General features: G+C 48.4%; 1 protein-coding gene across 2 annotated transcripts in view; it reads right to left on the bottom strand.

Annotated features, from left to right (window-relative positions):
- The window catches only part of SH3GL1 (SH3 domain containing GRB2 like 1, endophilin A2), a 95,262-nt gene that overhangs the window by 11,069 nt on the left and 66,779 nt on the right, over positions 1-17,414 (bottom strand). For both annotated transcript variants that reach the window (XM_085638730.1, XM_085638731.1), the window contains exon 8: positions 6,012-6,136. In XM_085638730.1, coding sequence (XP_085494856.1) covers positions 6,012-6,136 — 125 coding nt within the window. The remainder of the gene's footprint in view (positions 1-6,011; positions 6,137-17,414) is intronic.

The following is a 17,414-nucleotide window of genomic DNA, read 5'->3' as shown; positions in this document are numbered from 1 at the left end:
TTTCTTGCAGTAAATCCAACACACAAAACCTTTTACACTGCATGTTCTTGGATGTGTGGAAAAGATTTAGTCAGGGTTCTCCCCACTTGCTTAGCTCATTCGGCCTGGCATTCAAGGATTCTACTAAGTGGTTCACAATCAGAAAAACGCCCGATGCTCCAACCAGCTCCAGAGGCACAGACCTTCCTGGCACAGGACCCCAGTCTGCACAGCTTGTCGCAATACCATATGTCAGTGGTGTTGTCCATGACAACCTACACCAGCCTCCACCTGATGGATGAAAGAAAGTCCTACTGAAGTAGAGAAATGTCTCAACTCCAACGGAACGATATGGATCCGGGCTTCTGTTAGAGACCAAAGCCCTCCCATTGCCACCCCACTCAGATGACCTTCGCAGCCCAGGAGAGATGCGTCCGTCACCTCAACTCTCAATGAGGAATGGGCCTGCCTCTGGACCAATTTTATTTAAGCAGCCACCAATGCAGATTGTGACCCATCTCCTTTTAAATCTCAATGGCATCCACTAGATTTCCCTGATGCTGGGCGCACTAAAACTTCAGATTTCATTTTAGGGCCTGCATGTGCCACCTGGATTAATCAACAAGGAGGATGGAGGAGGTTAAGAGGCCAACAAGCCTCAGAGTTGCTCTTACTGGGATCTGGGACTGAGGCCGAAAGATTGGGGTCATAGCACCAATGTCCTGGACCTGTTGCGGCTAAGGGATGGCCATGACTGGTAGTGTATCCAGGACTGCTCCAAAGAATGGAAGCCTCTGCTAAGGAGTCAGGTGAGACTTTGTTTTCTTGCTCCTCAACCGCAATGATGTCAGAAAGTTCACCTTAGTCTGCAGGTGGTCTACGACTGACTGTGGCAAGCCCATCTTCACCAGCCAGTCGGCAAGCTCTGGGAAACCAGTTTTCAAATAACTCTGAAGGTGGGTAACGACCAACACCACCACTTTAGGGAACAGGTGCGCTGGTGAGGCTGAAGTGGAGCACGACAACCTGAAAGTGCTCCTGGCCTACTATGAATCACAAGTAACATTTGTGGGACTGCAGGATGGGTGTACGAAAATACACATCCTGCAAGTCCAAGGCTACCATCCAATCCCCAGGGTCAGAGCAAACAGAATCTTGGCAACGGTGAGCATTTTGAATTTGTACTTTGGCAGGAAGGCATTCAAAGTCGAAGGTCCAAAATAGGTCAGAGACCCTCGTCCTCCTTTGGCACAAAGAAATAGCAACAGTAATAACCCTCTTCTCTTTTGGAGTCCAGAACCCTCTTGATTGCACCTCCAGTGAGTTACGCTCGCACCTCCTGTAACAGAATTGACAGGGGCTCCTCTGAAAGTCGTTTGATTGGTGGTGGGGGGAGAGATTTGACAAGAAAATATAAAGGGTTAGACACAGCCATGCTGATCAATTTGTAGGTCCCATTTGTCTGATATAATGGATTGCCGCTCTGGGAGGAAGTGCTATAACCTGACCCTCGCAGGATGGGTGTGTGCCACTAGGGCAAACTAAAGTAATTGGTGGTTTTTGCCACAGCAGAAGGGGACTAGGTGGACTGGTGGCCCTGCTGACCTGCGTGTTGCATGCCAGACCCATGTCCCCAGCCTTGGAAGGACAAAGGTGATTGATGCAGTGTTTGCAAAGACTATCAAAGCCTGTACGTTAGCCCATGGAGTAGCCCCTGAATTTTCTGATTGCCAGAAGTCAAGAGGCAGCACCATAGCTCCACTATATTTAAAGCGCTTCAAGGAAAAATCAGCTTTTCCAACAAAAAGGTGTGAGCCATCAAAGGACACATCCTTAAGAAATCTTGTACATTTCCAAAAAACACTGTGGAAAGCATGTCGGAGAGGCACAACATCATGCCAAGAGCCCTTCCCAGTTATCAGAAGTATCTAGGACGGCATGAATCACATACTTGCCTGCGTCTCGTCAGTAAGGATTTTTCTGAGCAAGAGAGGTGCTAAGGTTTTCCAGGACCGCCAGTAAGATTCCAATGGCCATGTCCCAGAGAACATGCGTGTAGTGAACTTATAAACAAACAACATTGACATATCAATGCCTGGCTAGCAGAAGAGAACATATGTTTTTGGAAAGCCGCTTTCATCTTAGACTCCCAATTCACCCATTCCAGAGGAGTTGTGGGGAATGAATTAAGAGTCTTCTTGCTGACTGCAGCCTCTCCACAGGAGTAGGAAGTTTAGTGAAAAAAATCTGGATTACCAGGAACTGGTCTGTGATGCCTGGACACCTCCTTATTTACCAGTGGGCAGAAACAGGGCTTTGACCAAGTGCCCATCAAGAAATTGGTGAGTGCATTGTAAAGGGCAGCAGTGGCTCAGATGTGGCTGGCCAGGCTGCAACATCTGCATAAGGACGTTCATTTTGGTTTTGACTGAAGACAGCTGCAAATCTAGGACCTCAGCTTCTCGTTGTACAACTACTGAAAATGATGCACTCTCTTCCAAGGGTGGTCCAAGTGGCAGGTCAAACCCCGATTCCTGTGGAGGTATCAAGCCCATTGGCCATTTTTAAGCCCGTGTAAAAGTGGTCATCTGCATAGTGAGGAGGTATAAAAATCCCCATCATCTCCCTCAAAAACATCCCCATCATCATCTCCCTCTTGGGGCATACCTTGTTCGGAGTTAGAGCCAAAAAAGATAATGAAGCCTCTGCTCTTGCGTCCTCCCTGGTACATACACTGGTTCAGAGTCAAGCTGTATGAAGAGCTCTTTTTAAATCTTAAATCGCTGATTCAAACTGGAATTGGTTCATCAGTGTCTGACATCAGAAATAGCACAAGATTCTCTCCTTACGCCGGTCACTCATGAAGGGCCCGGTGCAGGTCTTGGAGAAGGATTTGATGTTTTTAATAAAGTTAGTACGTGGCCTGAAGTCGCTCCCAAAATGTCAGTTGCTGCTGAAGACAAATCTGCTGACCGGATCCCAACTGGAGGCCCCTGAGGTTCTCTAGGGTCTGAATGCATGCCAAACAGAGTGCCAAAAATCTGCAGCATAGCCTTCAAGGCATCAATTTGTTGAGGCATCATCGATAGCCCAAAAAACTCAGGGCGCATCGGAATCAGCTGGGGAATCGGCTAAACGACCAAGGACCTTAAGGTAGACTGACTTGACATTGTGGTGCCCTTGTGCCTTCTCTTTGAAAACAGAGTGGTGTGGTAGGGTTGAGTCCTACTTAGTGTATTGTTTTTGCATTTGGACTTTACATTTTCGACTTTCCGGAGGTAGCCTCCTCGCAGGAACAGCCTTGGGAGCAGCACGGAGTCCATGCCCATGACTTGGAGTTAGACATATGCGAGGGCCGCCACTTATGTTCGGCAACATACAGCTACTCTTTTTTGGTTCCAATCACATTCGGGTGCACAATGGCATATTTGTTGCACAACGACCCATGGCCTGCATCCAGATACCAGAGACACCTCATGCAGATCAGTTACCAACATTTGTCAAGGCATGGTTTGAAACCTATAGTTTTCTGAGGCTACACTGTTCCCTGGTACGCTGGATTCAAGTTATGGAAGACACAAGAAAAGCGACAAGTTAGACAGCAGAGTTTCAGATACATGTCAGAAAGCGTGGAAAGGAACTGATGTCAGTGCTTATGGGTGTCATTTATATGCAGCTCCACTCCATCACTTCTGGGACAGTAGAGAGCCTGCTCAGAGCCCCACATAGTGCAGCGAGGGAGGATCACAAGATCTGGCACCTGGGGAATATTCTAAGGGGTGGGATCTGCAGTTAGGAGTACCATCATAAAGATCTATTAGCATTTTCCCCCTATGGATCAAGACATTCTTTTTACAACTTGCTTCAGCTTGCACTCCCAGGAATTTGTGATTCACGTTGCAGCTTGTTTAGTACGGGAAGCAAGGAAATTTAACCAAGTGACGTTATCTTCGAAGGGCTCAATTTACTTCATTCAGAAGTAAAACTTTAGTTTCACCAGCTTGCTTACCTTGAAATAATTTAATGCCTGCCTTCTCTTATCAAAAGAATTAAAATTTAAGGATGAGAGAGACTATAAAGCAATAGGAAAATAATAATCAGAACTGCACAAATATAAACATTTAAAGGAATCCCTTTTTTTCTTTTGTGGCCCCTACTTGCTTGACAGAACTCCCTGATCCAATAATCACTCTACCTTCTGTCACTAACTGAATTTAGGTAGCAACCTAAAACATGTTCGTTATTTACTTTTTTGTACATTACGTTCTGTCATTTTAAAGTCAAGATTAGAACCAAATAGAAGGCTGTTGGCAGCACATTTATATCCTAGAGTTTAGGTTTATTTCCCCTACCTTCGTGCTGAAATACTGTATTTTGTTTCCCCAGGGTATGTTGGTTTGTGGTGTACATTGACAATACCAGAGCACACACTACCTTATTAAAAATGGGCACCAAGCGGGAGTGTGTACTTGATTATCTGAAATGACTGGCTTTCAAAGAATGACTCAGATTTCACAAAATGATCCACACGTCATCTCGCCTTCCAACCTTGTTATCTAGCACCATCTTTTGGCAAGATATAGCAGTCCCAGTGCATGTAGGCAGGTTTTGTGTCACATTACCAAAAACCAGACTAAAAAACACAAGCTCTTTATTCTAGTTGGCTAACACCTTCATGACAAGCCTATGCTTTCTGATCTTCTGTAAATGGTTTGACTTTGATCCTGTGTTTGCTAAGTACTCATTTTCTGCAATATTTTTGATTTCACACATCTAAATCCATACAGGAGTAACAATTTGTGGCTTACATACACTTTGAGGCACATTACAGTTGGGACTTTTTTCAGAAAAAAAGAAGTAAATGAACTAGTTCATTAAACTGAATGGCAGTAGTTGGTTAAACATGATTCTGCTACATAATAATATATCCAAATTAATTGTATTTAGTTTGATACAGTGTACAACATGGTCCAAGGTGTTTGATCATCGGCCCATTCATGGTTGGCGCCAAAGGACGGGCACAAATTGGTCAACTAAAAGAGAATGTTAGACACAGGCATGATTCAATAAAGTAGAACACCTATCACCATAGCCATGGTGACTTTAGACCATGAGTCTTCAACATGGTGTCTGAAGGACATCTCTAGGGCGGAATTGCTCTTTTGGCCATATCCCTCTGCTTCTAGGCTTGTCAATAATGCTTTGATTGACTCCGGGAGGACGGGCTCCGCTCTGCAGTCACCCACTTTAAGTGTCAGTTTGCCAAAGGGAAAGGCCCAACATACTTGAATGTGTGGGTGGCTTTGGGCCTCATTGTGGTGAAGAGAGTAACTGCAAGATGAAGGGCTGCTAAAGAGTTGCCTAGATATGTGCCTAGATAAACATACGACCAATGAACAGACCCAAGGACCACCCTACAGGCAATCGCGGGGGTGTAGGGGAAATGTACACATGTTTTGTTGGATTTTGCAAACTGATTGATTTGTGTAAGAAGATGGCAGTTTAGGGTCAGTGGTGCTAAACTTATTTTTACAGTTGGTTTGTAAAACCCAATATATACATATTGGTAAACAGTTTGCACAAAGACAAACACTTATGTTAGAGCTGGTATCAAATTAATACCCATCTTGTTCCCAAGCACATGCTTCTCTACAAACACAAGCCAAAGTGACATTACAAGGGAGGCATAAGCTACAACCAAAAAGATACTTTTTCATCAAATAATTACAAGACTCCCAGCACTGTTAAAAAGTCTCTGAAGAGATGTTCAGTAAACATACATTCCACCAAACCGGCTCAGATCACAATCGCACCCCTTCTGTGTGGGCTCCATGTTTGCCCTGGAGATGGCCTAAATACTTCTTTACTATTAAGAGAAAAGGAAATCACCTACTCCTGGAATTTTCGAACCCCACACTGCTATTGACAATCTCAGCGCCTGTTCTTCAAGCCAAGGAACATCCATTACAAAGCCCAACCGCTTCTCCTGGAAATCTATATGCTCACAAGAAACAGAAGTGAGTGTCATCTACCTGGGACTTTGCTAGGCGCGTTGCAGGAGAATCCCCCATTGGATTGGTCCGCATCCCCAAAGTCGTAGGTTTCTCTGGGCTTTGGCTGGTACTCTCGCTTAGGTCGCGACGATGCTTCTCTCATCCTAGAAGAGAACAAAATACTCATTAAAACAGAAAAAAGAGAAGTTATTCTTCCAGGTCTAATCATACCAGTCTATGCCCCTACACAAAATGGCCAAGAATGTATTTTGTGAACAATATACCGAGGCAGGAGAATAAGAAAGAAAGTGGGTCTGGTTTTTTTTGTTTTCTTTATGCAGGAGTTATACGCAAACTGCAGAACGAGTAACCCTTCTGCTCGCTCGTCCTTCCAGTTTCTACTCCAAATACCTTTGCTTTCACTTTTCCACTCAGCCAGCTATTCCAAACCTCTAAGGATCTCCCTGTTGCCAAGTTTACAGAAAAATAGGAGTTCTTCATTTTCCTGGCAGGAGCTGCACTTCTGACACACACAAGCACTCCCAGGTCCATCTTTGTAATGCTCAAAGAATGCGCAGCAATTTTTCATTCCCCCCCCCCCCCCCCCCTTCACGCAGACTTAAACGGCACCTCCTCATATTCTACCCATTGCGTTTCATGGCCCAGGCCCACGGTGTTTCATCCCCTTGCCTACTAAAAACACAATCTGCATTGGAAGCCTGGTATACACACCTGGTTTCAGCTACCAATTCAACACTGATCATTAACAATGCTGCCATTCCACCCAAACAACGTCTGTGCTGGACATCAGACTTACTCTGCAATCTTCTCATAAATAACAAATCGCCTCGATTTGGTACATTTGGAAATAACCATTTACTTCCATCGGTCTGGTCCTTGATTTCCAGTGCAGATGAAAATGGTTAATGGCATTTTTTCACAGGCTGATTAATTTGACAATAATTGCAGATGATTAATCAATTGTCCGTATTTTTATTACCGTTTCCCAATCATTTTGAGTTTTTGTGACAATTTTGAGTTTAATTTAGTTATTTCCTTATTTAATTTGCGAGTTAAGCATGCAGTAGTATCCCTCCTTTCCCTTAATGTTTAGCTAAGTTAGGTTTCAGCTACACACAGCTTTAGCTGTCTGCTGGCCAGACCTATTGCTTCCAATACATAATGTACACATTGAGTGGGTTCTGGCTCAGTCCTTCACTCATGATCGGATGGCTTTGTTATTCATTTCAGTTCCCAGCTCCTGATACAATGGCGATTCTTGCGTTTGTTCTGACTAAGACCCTTTCGGTCTCTCACTGTTCTCATTGGATAAGCTATGTCTTTTCACTACATGCCTGAGGTGACTCTCTTCTTTTCTACCGAGTGTATGTGTTTACTTTCTCTCTACCCCGGTTTTCACTTCCCCCAACCCATAGGTGCACTCCTTTGCCAGCCACCACCCTATGCTCCCAAAAACCCCATGCCGATCACTTGGTTTATATATTAATTTGAAAACTTTCTCACTATTTTCTTCTAATAACGCTCTATTTTGGATCTGCTCCCTTCTAGTCAATTTAATGTTTTTTAATATGGCCAAACAACTGCAAAGCACTGCCAGGTCGCCTGCTATCTTTTTTCATGTATGCCCAGTTCTAAAAACTCAATTGCTAGTGATCAACTTACAATATCTGCAGTTACTAATACTGGAGGCATAATCTTGACTTCTTCCAAATTTACTTTACCACTTCCACCGTGGCACAACAGCTTTCCTACACTCTTAACCCCCGTGACATCTGCACACATGGACTAAAGCCCTTGGTTCAGTGATGCAGACCTCAACCACCTTCAGAACGAATAAAGTCCTTCCAGTCCTAAAGAGTTACACATTTAAGCATGACTTGTTCTATTCTAACTAGTACAGTTTCTCACATCTCATCAGGTTGGGGAGAGGATGTAGCCTTACGGCTAGAGCAGTCGACCTCGAAGATGTAGATCCGGGTTAGAGTCTCTGCAACAACACTCAACATCCTGTGATTCTGGGCAAATCACTTAATCCCCCCGTGCCTAACAAAACAAGCATTGGCATAGCCAATAGGTCTCGCTTTTGGGACCTTATAAGTATTTAGTTATGCAGCAAAATATCCTTGTTGCAACAACAGCAACTGTTGCATGCCTAAACATTTATAAGGTCGCAAAGGCGAGACCTATTGGCTATGCCAATGCTTGTTTTCTAATTGCATGCCTTTCAAGTTACCAATTTCACTTCATTTCGCCTGTAAATAAAGGCTTGCTATTTATTTTATATATTTATGACTATTAGTGCTTTGTAAACCAAACAGCAGCCTAGTGCTGCTGTTCAACTGGGGGTTTCATGTAAAGGTCAGGGTGTACTAGGAGTATTGATGGATTACATTGAGTGGGAAAATCATGCTGCTGTTGCGCAGCCCTGTACAAAGAAAGTGGTTTTGAAAACGTAAGTGCGAATGCATGTGCATCGACTTGTGTATGGAATGAAGCAGGTGTTTTATTGACACCAATGCAGTCGGCTGACACTGTCCAAATGACCAGAAATGTTAACACGTTAATGCAGACATAACATAGAAAAACACAAGCGCAGTCTCCCTCATCTGGAAGTTAACACAGGGACTACTTTCCCGGAGGAAGTCTGAAATGAAAAGGATCATTAGAATTTGATTTACTGAATATCTTTTTTCGTTTAACTTGGATGAACTTTTAAGATTGTAATTTTTCTTGATTGGGTTCGATTCTCTTTAAGCGAACAAAAAGCCTCTACCAGAGGTACCTGGATTTCTCTACCGATTTATTGAGACTGCGACTACCTGCAAAATTCGGTAGCTGCTGTCAGCGAGTACCAGTTTATTCTGTATCAAGTGTTGTTAGTTGGAAGGACCAACAATATTGCTTCTTGGTAATGGACATGTTGACTGGCCTCCCCGCAGGCCGCCAGGGGACTCCACTGGCCGAAGATGTGTCTGCTCAGCTCGCTCTTCTTGGAGCGGGACCAAGCTCCTTAGCTGTAGAGGGGGTCTGTCTGTCTGCTGGTTGGAGAGGGTCGCATTTTCCGTTATCCCTTGTCTTCCTTCCCTCATGTGCAAGTGGTTTTCACTGCTTGACTGGAGGGGTGAGTCCAGTGCTTAGTGACCACAAGGAAGTGCCTTCGAAGCACGCGGCCTAACTGCAAAGGGGGGTCTCTGCTTTGTGGGTGGGGGATGGGGTTTAGTCAACCATCTGGCTCGAAGGGATACAATGCAAAGATATGTTACTGCTAGAGGGGGAGGGGGCTGCAGGATGGGGCGAGGGTGCTCTGCGCATCTTGTGGAGCGCTGCCTGGCTTCAGGGAGAGCAGGTGCTACGCAGAGAGAAGCCAATTTCTCAATATCTAACCCCTCCTCGCACCTCTTGGCCGCAGCTCAACTGGAACAAAGGCCACCATCGCCAGCCTGCGAAGACTCGACATCGGGCCGACGTTTCTAGCTCCTGTTTAAGGGGGGAGTCCGTAATACGAGAGGAATCAGAAGGTAGTGCCAATACCAGTAGTCAAGAAAGGGGCGGTGTAGTGTCGTCTGTGGACGCATGTGAGGGGCGTAAGACAGACATACACTGCGGCATAAGTAAACAAGCACGGCAAGGCGAAACCTAAAAAAAGGAAAAAAGGACACGAGTGGTGCGCGCAATGATAAAAGTGAAAGCAGGCTGGCAAGTGGTGTGTGATGTGTGTGCACCATGACGAGAGAGGAAAGCCAGATGGCCCTCTGCTAGTCATTGTGCGCGTAACCGCACGCTCTAGGCCAGCCAGCTTTTGGTAGGACTTTTAAAAGCCTACATACTGAATGTCTTGCAGACAAGCGCTTGCGCTGGCTCAGACGAGACCTCAAAATGAATGTGTCCATCTGTAACTAAACTGGTGCTCATGTAAAGCGCTCCGATTCCGGATATCTTCGGGCTAGTTTGCGCCATATAAAACCTAAAAACAAAAACATGGATTCTACACCTTTCAATGAAAAGACAGTATAGCTTGTATCTTCAACAGAGCTAGGGCTGCAAACTATGGCATTCAGGATCTCTTGAACCAGAGAAGACACGGGTATATGCCTCAAAATCCCCCATTTCTTTCATTTTAGGTTATGGAATCATTGTTTGGTGAACTGGACAGTCCACAGCACATGATCAAAATAAATAAATAAATAAATAAATACATTTTGGGATTATAACTGTTAGGTTTAGAGATGTTACATTTCAGAAACTGTGCTACATGTACTAGTGCATATGTTCACCCCTATTGCATTTTAGATTTGAGAGAACGGATACCAAAACTTTTAACCAGATTTAGTGTAGTGTTTGTTGACTCCTGTAAAGATGAAAATGGGGCAATTACTTAATTCATTTCAATAAACACACTTCAGTATTTGATACCAGAGATAGCCAACAGTTGGCGCTATCTGACTCTGGAATGGCTTTGCATTACACAGGAAATGGTGAAGCGGAGCTGTGTATATGCCATCCCCGCTCACACGTTAGTTTATGTATTGTTGCTCTTTACCCAAAAACACAAATCAACCTTGGCAAACTGTAAACGAGAGAGTGACGAAAACTAACTTAAGACTTTTGGAGAAACCTACTCCATAGAATGGGGAAGTGGGGCGTATTCACCAGAAAGAGCATGACCAATGGGAAGTAACTTTTTCTTCTGATGGATACTTCTAAATGCAGATTCCTCACTGTTGGAATAGATACCCAAGTAGTACTTCTCAGGTGGAGGGTGTGAGGAGTGGACACTAACCATAAAATCCAGCAGAACCCAGCGGGCAATAAGACAGCCTTTACAGGTTGACAGATGTCCAAGACAGGAACTCCCATTTGGAATGCGAGGATAGTGGTCGAAGCTGTGGTGGAATGGGCCCTTCAGCCATCTAGAAGCTAGAACATAGCACATCTTTATGCACAGGGACAAAGTTTGACAGAGTCCTCTTCTGTACTGCCTTACATTGTTTAGCACGAACAGTCCCTATGAAGAGCTGATCATCAACAGGATACTCCTTCCCATGTTAAAGCTTAAACCTCATGGGCTCAAGCAGATTTGATTCCGTTCTTCCCTGTAGGAAACTGGGTTTTTGTTGCAGTAGTTCTCCCCCCCCCCCCTACTTTCTGACTGGTATTTGATACAACTTTGACTGAAGTGCACTGGGGACCTGGCAGTGTTTCTTCCCCAAAGCAAGACAACTGGTCACTTGATCCCCAAGTGACAAAGCCTATAACGCCTGTTAGTCCCTAGTAAGTGGTAGCCCTGGTACCTAGAGCATAGGTACTAAAGAGGGTCCCTAAAAGCTGCAGCATATCTTGTGCCACTCTAAGGGACCCAGCACCAAACTTAGACTGTCACTGAAGGTTGTGTGACAAGGTACTTGAATAAGTGAAAACACATCATAGCACACAGCCTGAGTGCCATGCCAGCAGACACTGCATGGCAGTATAGCTATGTCACACCTACAGCAGGCCTTACAGCCCTATGGCAGGGAGCACTATACTAGATGTGTGGACATATCTGCAAGAGCAGATACGTTCCTGTGCTGGTCAGTTTAATTACTGTTAGTACAAGTGATCAGGAAAGCCATTTTAAATACATATGCTGGGCACTGATCAGAAACAAGTTTTAAAGCTACATGATGTCTTCACTGACACCAAAGTGTTTGGTATCAACCACCTTGTATTAATAAGCCACACTGCTTCCAGTGACTGATTTATTAATACATGCACCCAGAGGACACCTTAGAGGTGCCCCCTGAAAACCTACCAACTACTGGTATGCTGACGGACTGGTCCTAGCCAGCCTGCCACCACAGACAAGTTTCTGACCCCCAGGGGTGAAGGCCTTTGCTCTCAGAAGGTCAGAAACAAAGCCTGGTCGGGCAGATGGTGTTTACAGCCCCTCCCACAGGATGACCTGTGAATTAGCATTTCAAGGGACAGAGCTTCAAAGATTCACTGTCGTATGCAAATCTTGCTTCCCTCAAGGAGAGGATGTGTGTTGCACTGCCAGGCTGAGCACACCTCTAGGGTGACCAAGCCTGAAGTGAACATCACATTTAGGATTCCACCAACTTGTGTGTGGTGCAATTAGTAGGAATTTTGGGACAGGGTGATGCCCACTCCCCATAGGAAGTGGCCATCTAGAGGGTATAGTGAACCCAGAAGTAAGTACCCCATTGGCTACTACCCCTCACCTCCCTTAATGCCCCTAATTTGAGTATTTAAGGGGCCCCTGATACCAGAACTTTAGATTTCAATGGGCAAAACGAAGAAGTCGACAACGAAAAAGACTGCTGACCCAAGAACTGAGGAGCACAACTGACTTGGGGCCAACCCTGCCAGCCTGCTTGCTGCACCCAACCCTCATGGAGCATCCAACTCACCCAGCCACTGTGCCAACTCAAAGAAACCCAGAGGGCTGCCAGTGCTTTGCAAATCGCCAGAGAAACTCCCTTGGAGTATAAGAGCTACTACCTTGCAGCTGCAGGCAACAAAGAAGCAAGACCTCGTCCACCAACCTGCAGCCTACGGGGACTACCGACGCAGCAGCTGCCAAGGAAGAGGTAGCAGTGCTCCTACAGGTCAGATCCGTCCTCCAAGTGCGAGTACGCCAGGACCAACTGGAGCTGTACAGTACTGCTACCAGGGGTACTGACCCCTTGCAGAAGCCAAGGCTTGTTGTGTCTTGTCCAGACAACAACGCTGAGGTAGACCGACCTGCATGTCAAGGGACTTCAGGGACAGTGAAACCCACATTGAGAGTGGCCCACTTGTCCCGTTTGCCTCCCACTGCAGAGACCAAAGACAAAGAGTGACTCTTTGACCGCCACCACCCGATGCCTAAAAGCCCCTATGCACCCACACTCCAGAGTCGAAGGCAACGGTGCCAATGGGGTACCTAGACCCACGTTGCCCAGACTGGAATTCCAGTGGCCGCCTGCAGCCTCTTTCTGCAGGCCCCATCCAAACAGGAGAGACTCCACCTCTGGATCTGACGCCAAAAAACACCACTGCACCCGAGCCCCACAGCCCGAGGAGAAGGGGACTAAAGGTGTGCCCACGTGCCCGAGGAACTCAAGGGTCAAGCCCTACTGTGGATTCCAATAGATGGCTACCCTGGTCCCTGCTTGCAGTCTCTTTGTAACCAGACCGTTCTCCTACTGAAGTGAATGGTACACACGATGCCATGCCACACCTCGGCACCCGGATGCCCCAGAGCCTCCGGATGTGACCTGTTGGTTTGGCCTTGGACTTTGCCCCATACTCACCTTAAGTCCTGAAGAACAGTCCCGTAGAACAAGTTACTTACCTTCGGTAACGATGTATCTGTAAGAAACATTAGTTAGTTAGATTCCTCACCTTAGAATATCCCCAGGCGTCAGACTGGATCCGGAAGATTTTTCGTCAGCAATACCCCTTGCGCGTCGCTAGGTGTCGTCTGCGGCTCCGCGTCCGTCGTCGGCGCCGTGCGCCGGAATGACGACGTCGGAGTACTTAGACGCCGCCCTTGCGCGCTGACGTCAGTTCTTGTACATAGCTTTCCGCGCCAGGAACGCAGAGCCATGCAAGAGACCGACACTGGTGGCAAAAAATCTAGGGCCCTGAAAGGGATAACCTTAACCCTAGATGTCAGTTCGCAGAACGGGGAGGATGGGTGGGTCGGTGAGGAATCAAACTAATGTTTCTTACAGATACATCGTTACCGAAGGTAAGTAACTTGTTCATCTGAAAGAAACACGTTAGTTAGAATCCTCACCTTAGAATAGATACCCAAGCAATACCAACCCCGGTGGTGGGTCTGCGAACCAAGATCACACCAGAAAGTCCAGGAGGACAGAACGGCCAAAGAAGCCATCCCTCCGGACTTGGCTGTCTAGGCAATAGTGCCTGGCAAACGTGTGCAGCGAAGCCCACGTCGCCGCCTGACAGATGTCCTGCAAAGGGACTCCCCGTCCCAAAGCAGTAGTAGCCGCCGTGGCCCGAGTAGAATGGGCTCGCAGCCCAACAGGAGGGTCCTTTTTTGCCAAGGAATAACAGATTTTTATACACAAAACGACCCACCGGGAGATGGTCCGTTTGTGCACAGCTTTTCCATTCTTTGCACCAACGTAGCCAACGAAAAGCTGGTCGTCCACTCGGAACTGTTTTGTGCGGTCCAAATAAAAGGAGAGCGCACATTTTGGGTCCAGACGGTGGAGCCGCTCTTCCTCTTTGGAAGGATGCGGAGGCGGAAAGAAGGTGGGCAAGGTGACAGACTGCCCAAGATGAAAGGGGGTCACCACTTTCGGTAGAAAGGAAGAACGAGGCCAAAGGACAACCTTGTCCGGATGAACAGATAGAAAAGGAGGCTTGGACGATAGAGCCTGGAGCTCACTCACCCGTCTAGCCGAGGTGATGGCTACCAGGAAAGCAGTCTTAAGAGTTAGAAGACAAAGAGGACAATTGTGAAGAGGCTCAAAGGGAGCGCACATCAGAAATGTTAAGACAAGATTCAAGTCCCACTGAGGCATTACGAAAGGGACAGGAGGGAACGTGTGAGTAATGCCTTTAAGAAAGCGTGACACTACAGGGGACTTGAAAAGAGAGGGCTGATCAGGAAGCCGTAAGAAGGCAGAGAGGGCAGCAAGATAACCTTTCAAGGTGCCCAGGGCAGAGCCCTGCAGGGCCAAAGAAAGAAGTAAGAGGAGAACCTCAGAAAGAGGGGCGGAAAGGGGATCCACAGCCTTTGCTGTGCACCATGCCACAAATTTGTTCCACCGGCAGGCGTATACCGTCTTTGTGGAGGGACGCCTGGCTGCCAGAATGACATCACAGACTTCAGGAGGCAAGTCAAATGGCATCAACTGCCGCCGCTCATTCTCCACGCATGGAGGTGGAGGCTGAACAGGTTCGGGTGGAGGACCGTCCCCTGCTGCTGCGACAGAAGATTCTCCCGAAGGGGCAGACGTATCGGAGGATCGGTCAACATACTGAGTAGCTCGGGATACCAGTACCTTCGTGCCCAATCCGGAGCCACCAAGATGACTTGGGCCCGGTCGCGCCTGATCTTCTTCAGCACTCTGGGCAGAAGTGGTATAGGCGGAAAGGCGTACAACAGACCGCAACTCCACTCGCGACGAAAAGCGTCGCCGAGCGAGTGCCGCCTTGGAAATTCCAACGCGCAGAACTGCTGACATTGCGCGTTCTCGTCGGTGGCGAATAGATCTAACCAAGGCTCTCCCCACTGCTGAAAGAGACCTTGCGCCACCTCGGAGTTCAGACGACATTCGTGATCCATCATGCACCGGCGGCTGAGTTAGTCTGCTCTGGCGTTCAGAGTGCCCGCCAGATGTTGAACCACCAGGGTGATGCCCTGGTGTTCCAGCCATATCCAGAGGCGCAGAGCCTCCTGACAAAGGGTCCACGACCCCACCCCGCCCTGTTTGTTGCAATACCACATGGCGGTGGTGTTGTCCGTGAACACCTGCACGACACTTCCCCGGACAGAGGGAAGGAAGGCTTTCAGTGCAAGTCGGATCGCTCTCAGCTCCAACAAGTTGATGTGGAGGCGAGACTCCGCCGGAGACCAGAGGCCTCTGATCTCCGCCTCTCCCATATGGCCACCCCATCCCAGGAGGGACGCATCCGTCACTACGACATGCTCCGGTAGGGGTAGGGAGAGGCTCTTGCCCGTGACCCAATCGCGGTCCGTGAGCCACCACTGCAACTGCTGTGCAGTGCCCTCCGAGATCAAGACATGGTCGGACAGGTTGCCGTGATGCTGGGCCCACTGAAACTTCAGGTCCCACTGCAGAGCCCGCATGCGCCGCCTGGCGTGATGCACTAGTAGGATGCAGGAGGCCATCAGCCCCAGAAGCCGCAACACTAGCCTGACCGAAGCCCAGGATAGAGGCCGAAAGATGGGAATCAGGGCCTGTATATCCCGGACCCGCTGTTCCGGTGGATGAACCCGGAACTGCGCCGAATCGAGAACCGCTCCGATGAAGAGGAGCTTCTGAGAGGAGCTTCTGAGAGGGGCTCAGGTGTGACTTCGGCACGTTGATGGAAAACCCTAGCAAATGCAGGAGATCCGCCGTAGTCTGGAGGTGGGAGACGACTGTCTGGGGCGAGCCCGCCTTCAACAACCAGTCATCGAGATAGGGGAAGACTGGAACCCCTGATCTGCGCAGATGAGCTGCGACCACCGCCATCACTTTCGTGAACACCCGAGGGGCACTGGTAAGGCCGAAGGGGAGCACGGTGAACTGAAAGTGCTCCTGACCCACCGTGAACCGCAGGTAACGCCGGTGGGCCGGCAGGACGGGCATATGGAAATATGCGTCCTGCAAGTCCAACGCTACCATCCAGTCTCCAGGGTCTAGGGCAGCTAGAACCTGAGCCAAAGTCAACATTTTGAACCGTTCCTTCCTGAGGAAGGCATGGACGTTCCTGAGGTCCAAGATAGGGCGTAGGCCTCCTTTGCCCTTCTTGGGAACCAGAAAGTAGTGGGAATAACAACCACCACCTACTTCTGGGCTCGGAACGCGCTCGACGGCCCCCTTGGCCAAGAGGGCCGAAACTTCCTCTTGCAGAAGATTCAAATGATCCCCCGAGATACGGTGGTGCTGCGGTGGCATGGCTGGAGGGGTCGTCTCGAAGGGGAGGGAGTAGCCCCTTCGGACGATTTGCAGCACCCACCTGTCCGAAGTAATGGTACGCCAGTGGAGCAGGTGATGGCGAACCCGGCCTCCCACTGGCGTGGAATGGGCCTGAAAGCTCGGACTAGGAAGGCTTTGAGGCGGATGCTGCCGGGGTGGATGTGGACTGACCGCGTCGTCCTCCAGTACCGCCTCGGCGGAAACCACTTCCGCGACCGCGTGCAGGTTGGTTCTGCGGCCGGTGGCTAGGCGGACGTGAGAAGGTGCCCCTTCCTTGGCCACGAAAGGAGCGAAAAGCGGAAGTTTGTGGCCGCAGGGCCGAGAGGCCCAAGGACGTGGCCATAGCCCGGGAGTCCTTGAAGCGAGCCAGCGCACTGTCCGCTTTCTCACCAAAAAGGCGAGCGCCATCAAAAGGCATGTCCATGAGTGTGCTCTAGACATCCCCTGAAAAGGACGTGGACCGCAGCCAGGCGTGACGTCAAAGCGCCACCGTGGTAGAAATCGCCCTACCCAGCGAGTCCGTAGTGTCGAGTCCACATCGGATTGCATGGCGCGCTGCATCTCTCCCATCGGCCAGAGCCGAGGAAAGCCGCGCCCGGGCCTCCTCCGGGCACAGTGGCAGCACGTCCTCCACCGTATCCCACAGAGAGTGGGAATAACGGTCCAAGAGACAGGCGGTGTTCAAAGACCGCAGGCCCAAACTGAGCGAGGAGAACAGCTTCTTACCGAACTGATCCAGTCTCTTGGAATCCCGGTC

Source organism: Triturus cristatus, chromosome 12, assembly GCF_964204655.1.
Source record: "Triturus cristatus chromosome 12, aTriCri1.1, whole genome shotgun sequence".
Taxonomy (NCBI): domain Eukaryota; kingdom Metazoa; phylum Chordata; class Amphibia; order Caudata; family Salamandridae; genus Triturus; species Triturus cristatus.
Note: the sequence above shows the minus strand (reverse complement) of the source record. Positions and strands in the feature narration are given on the sequence as shown.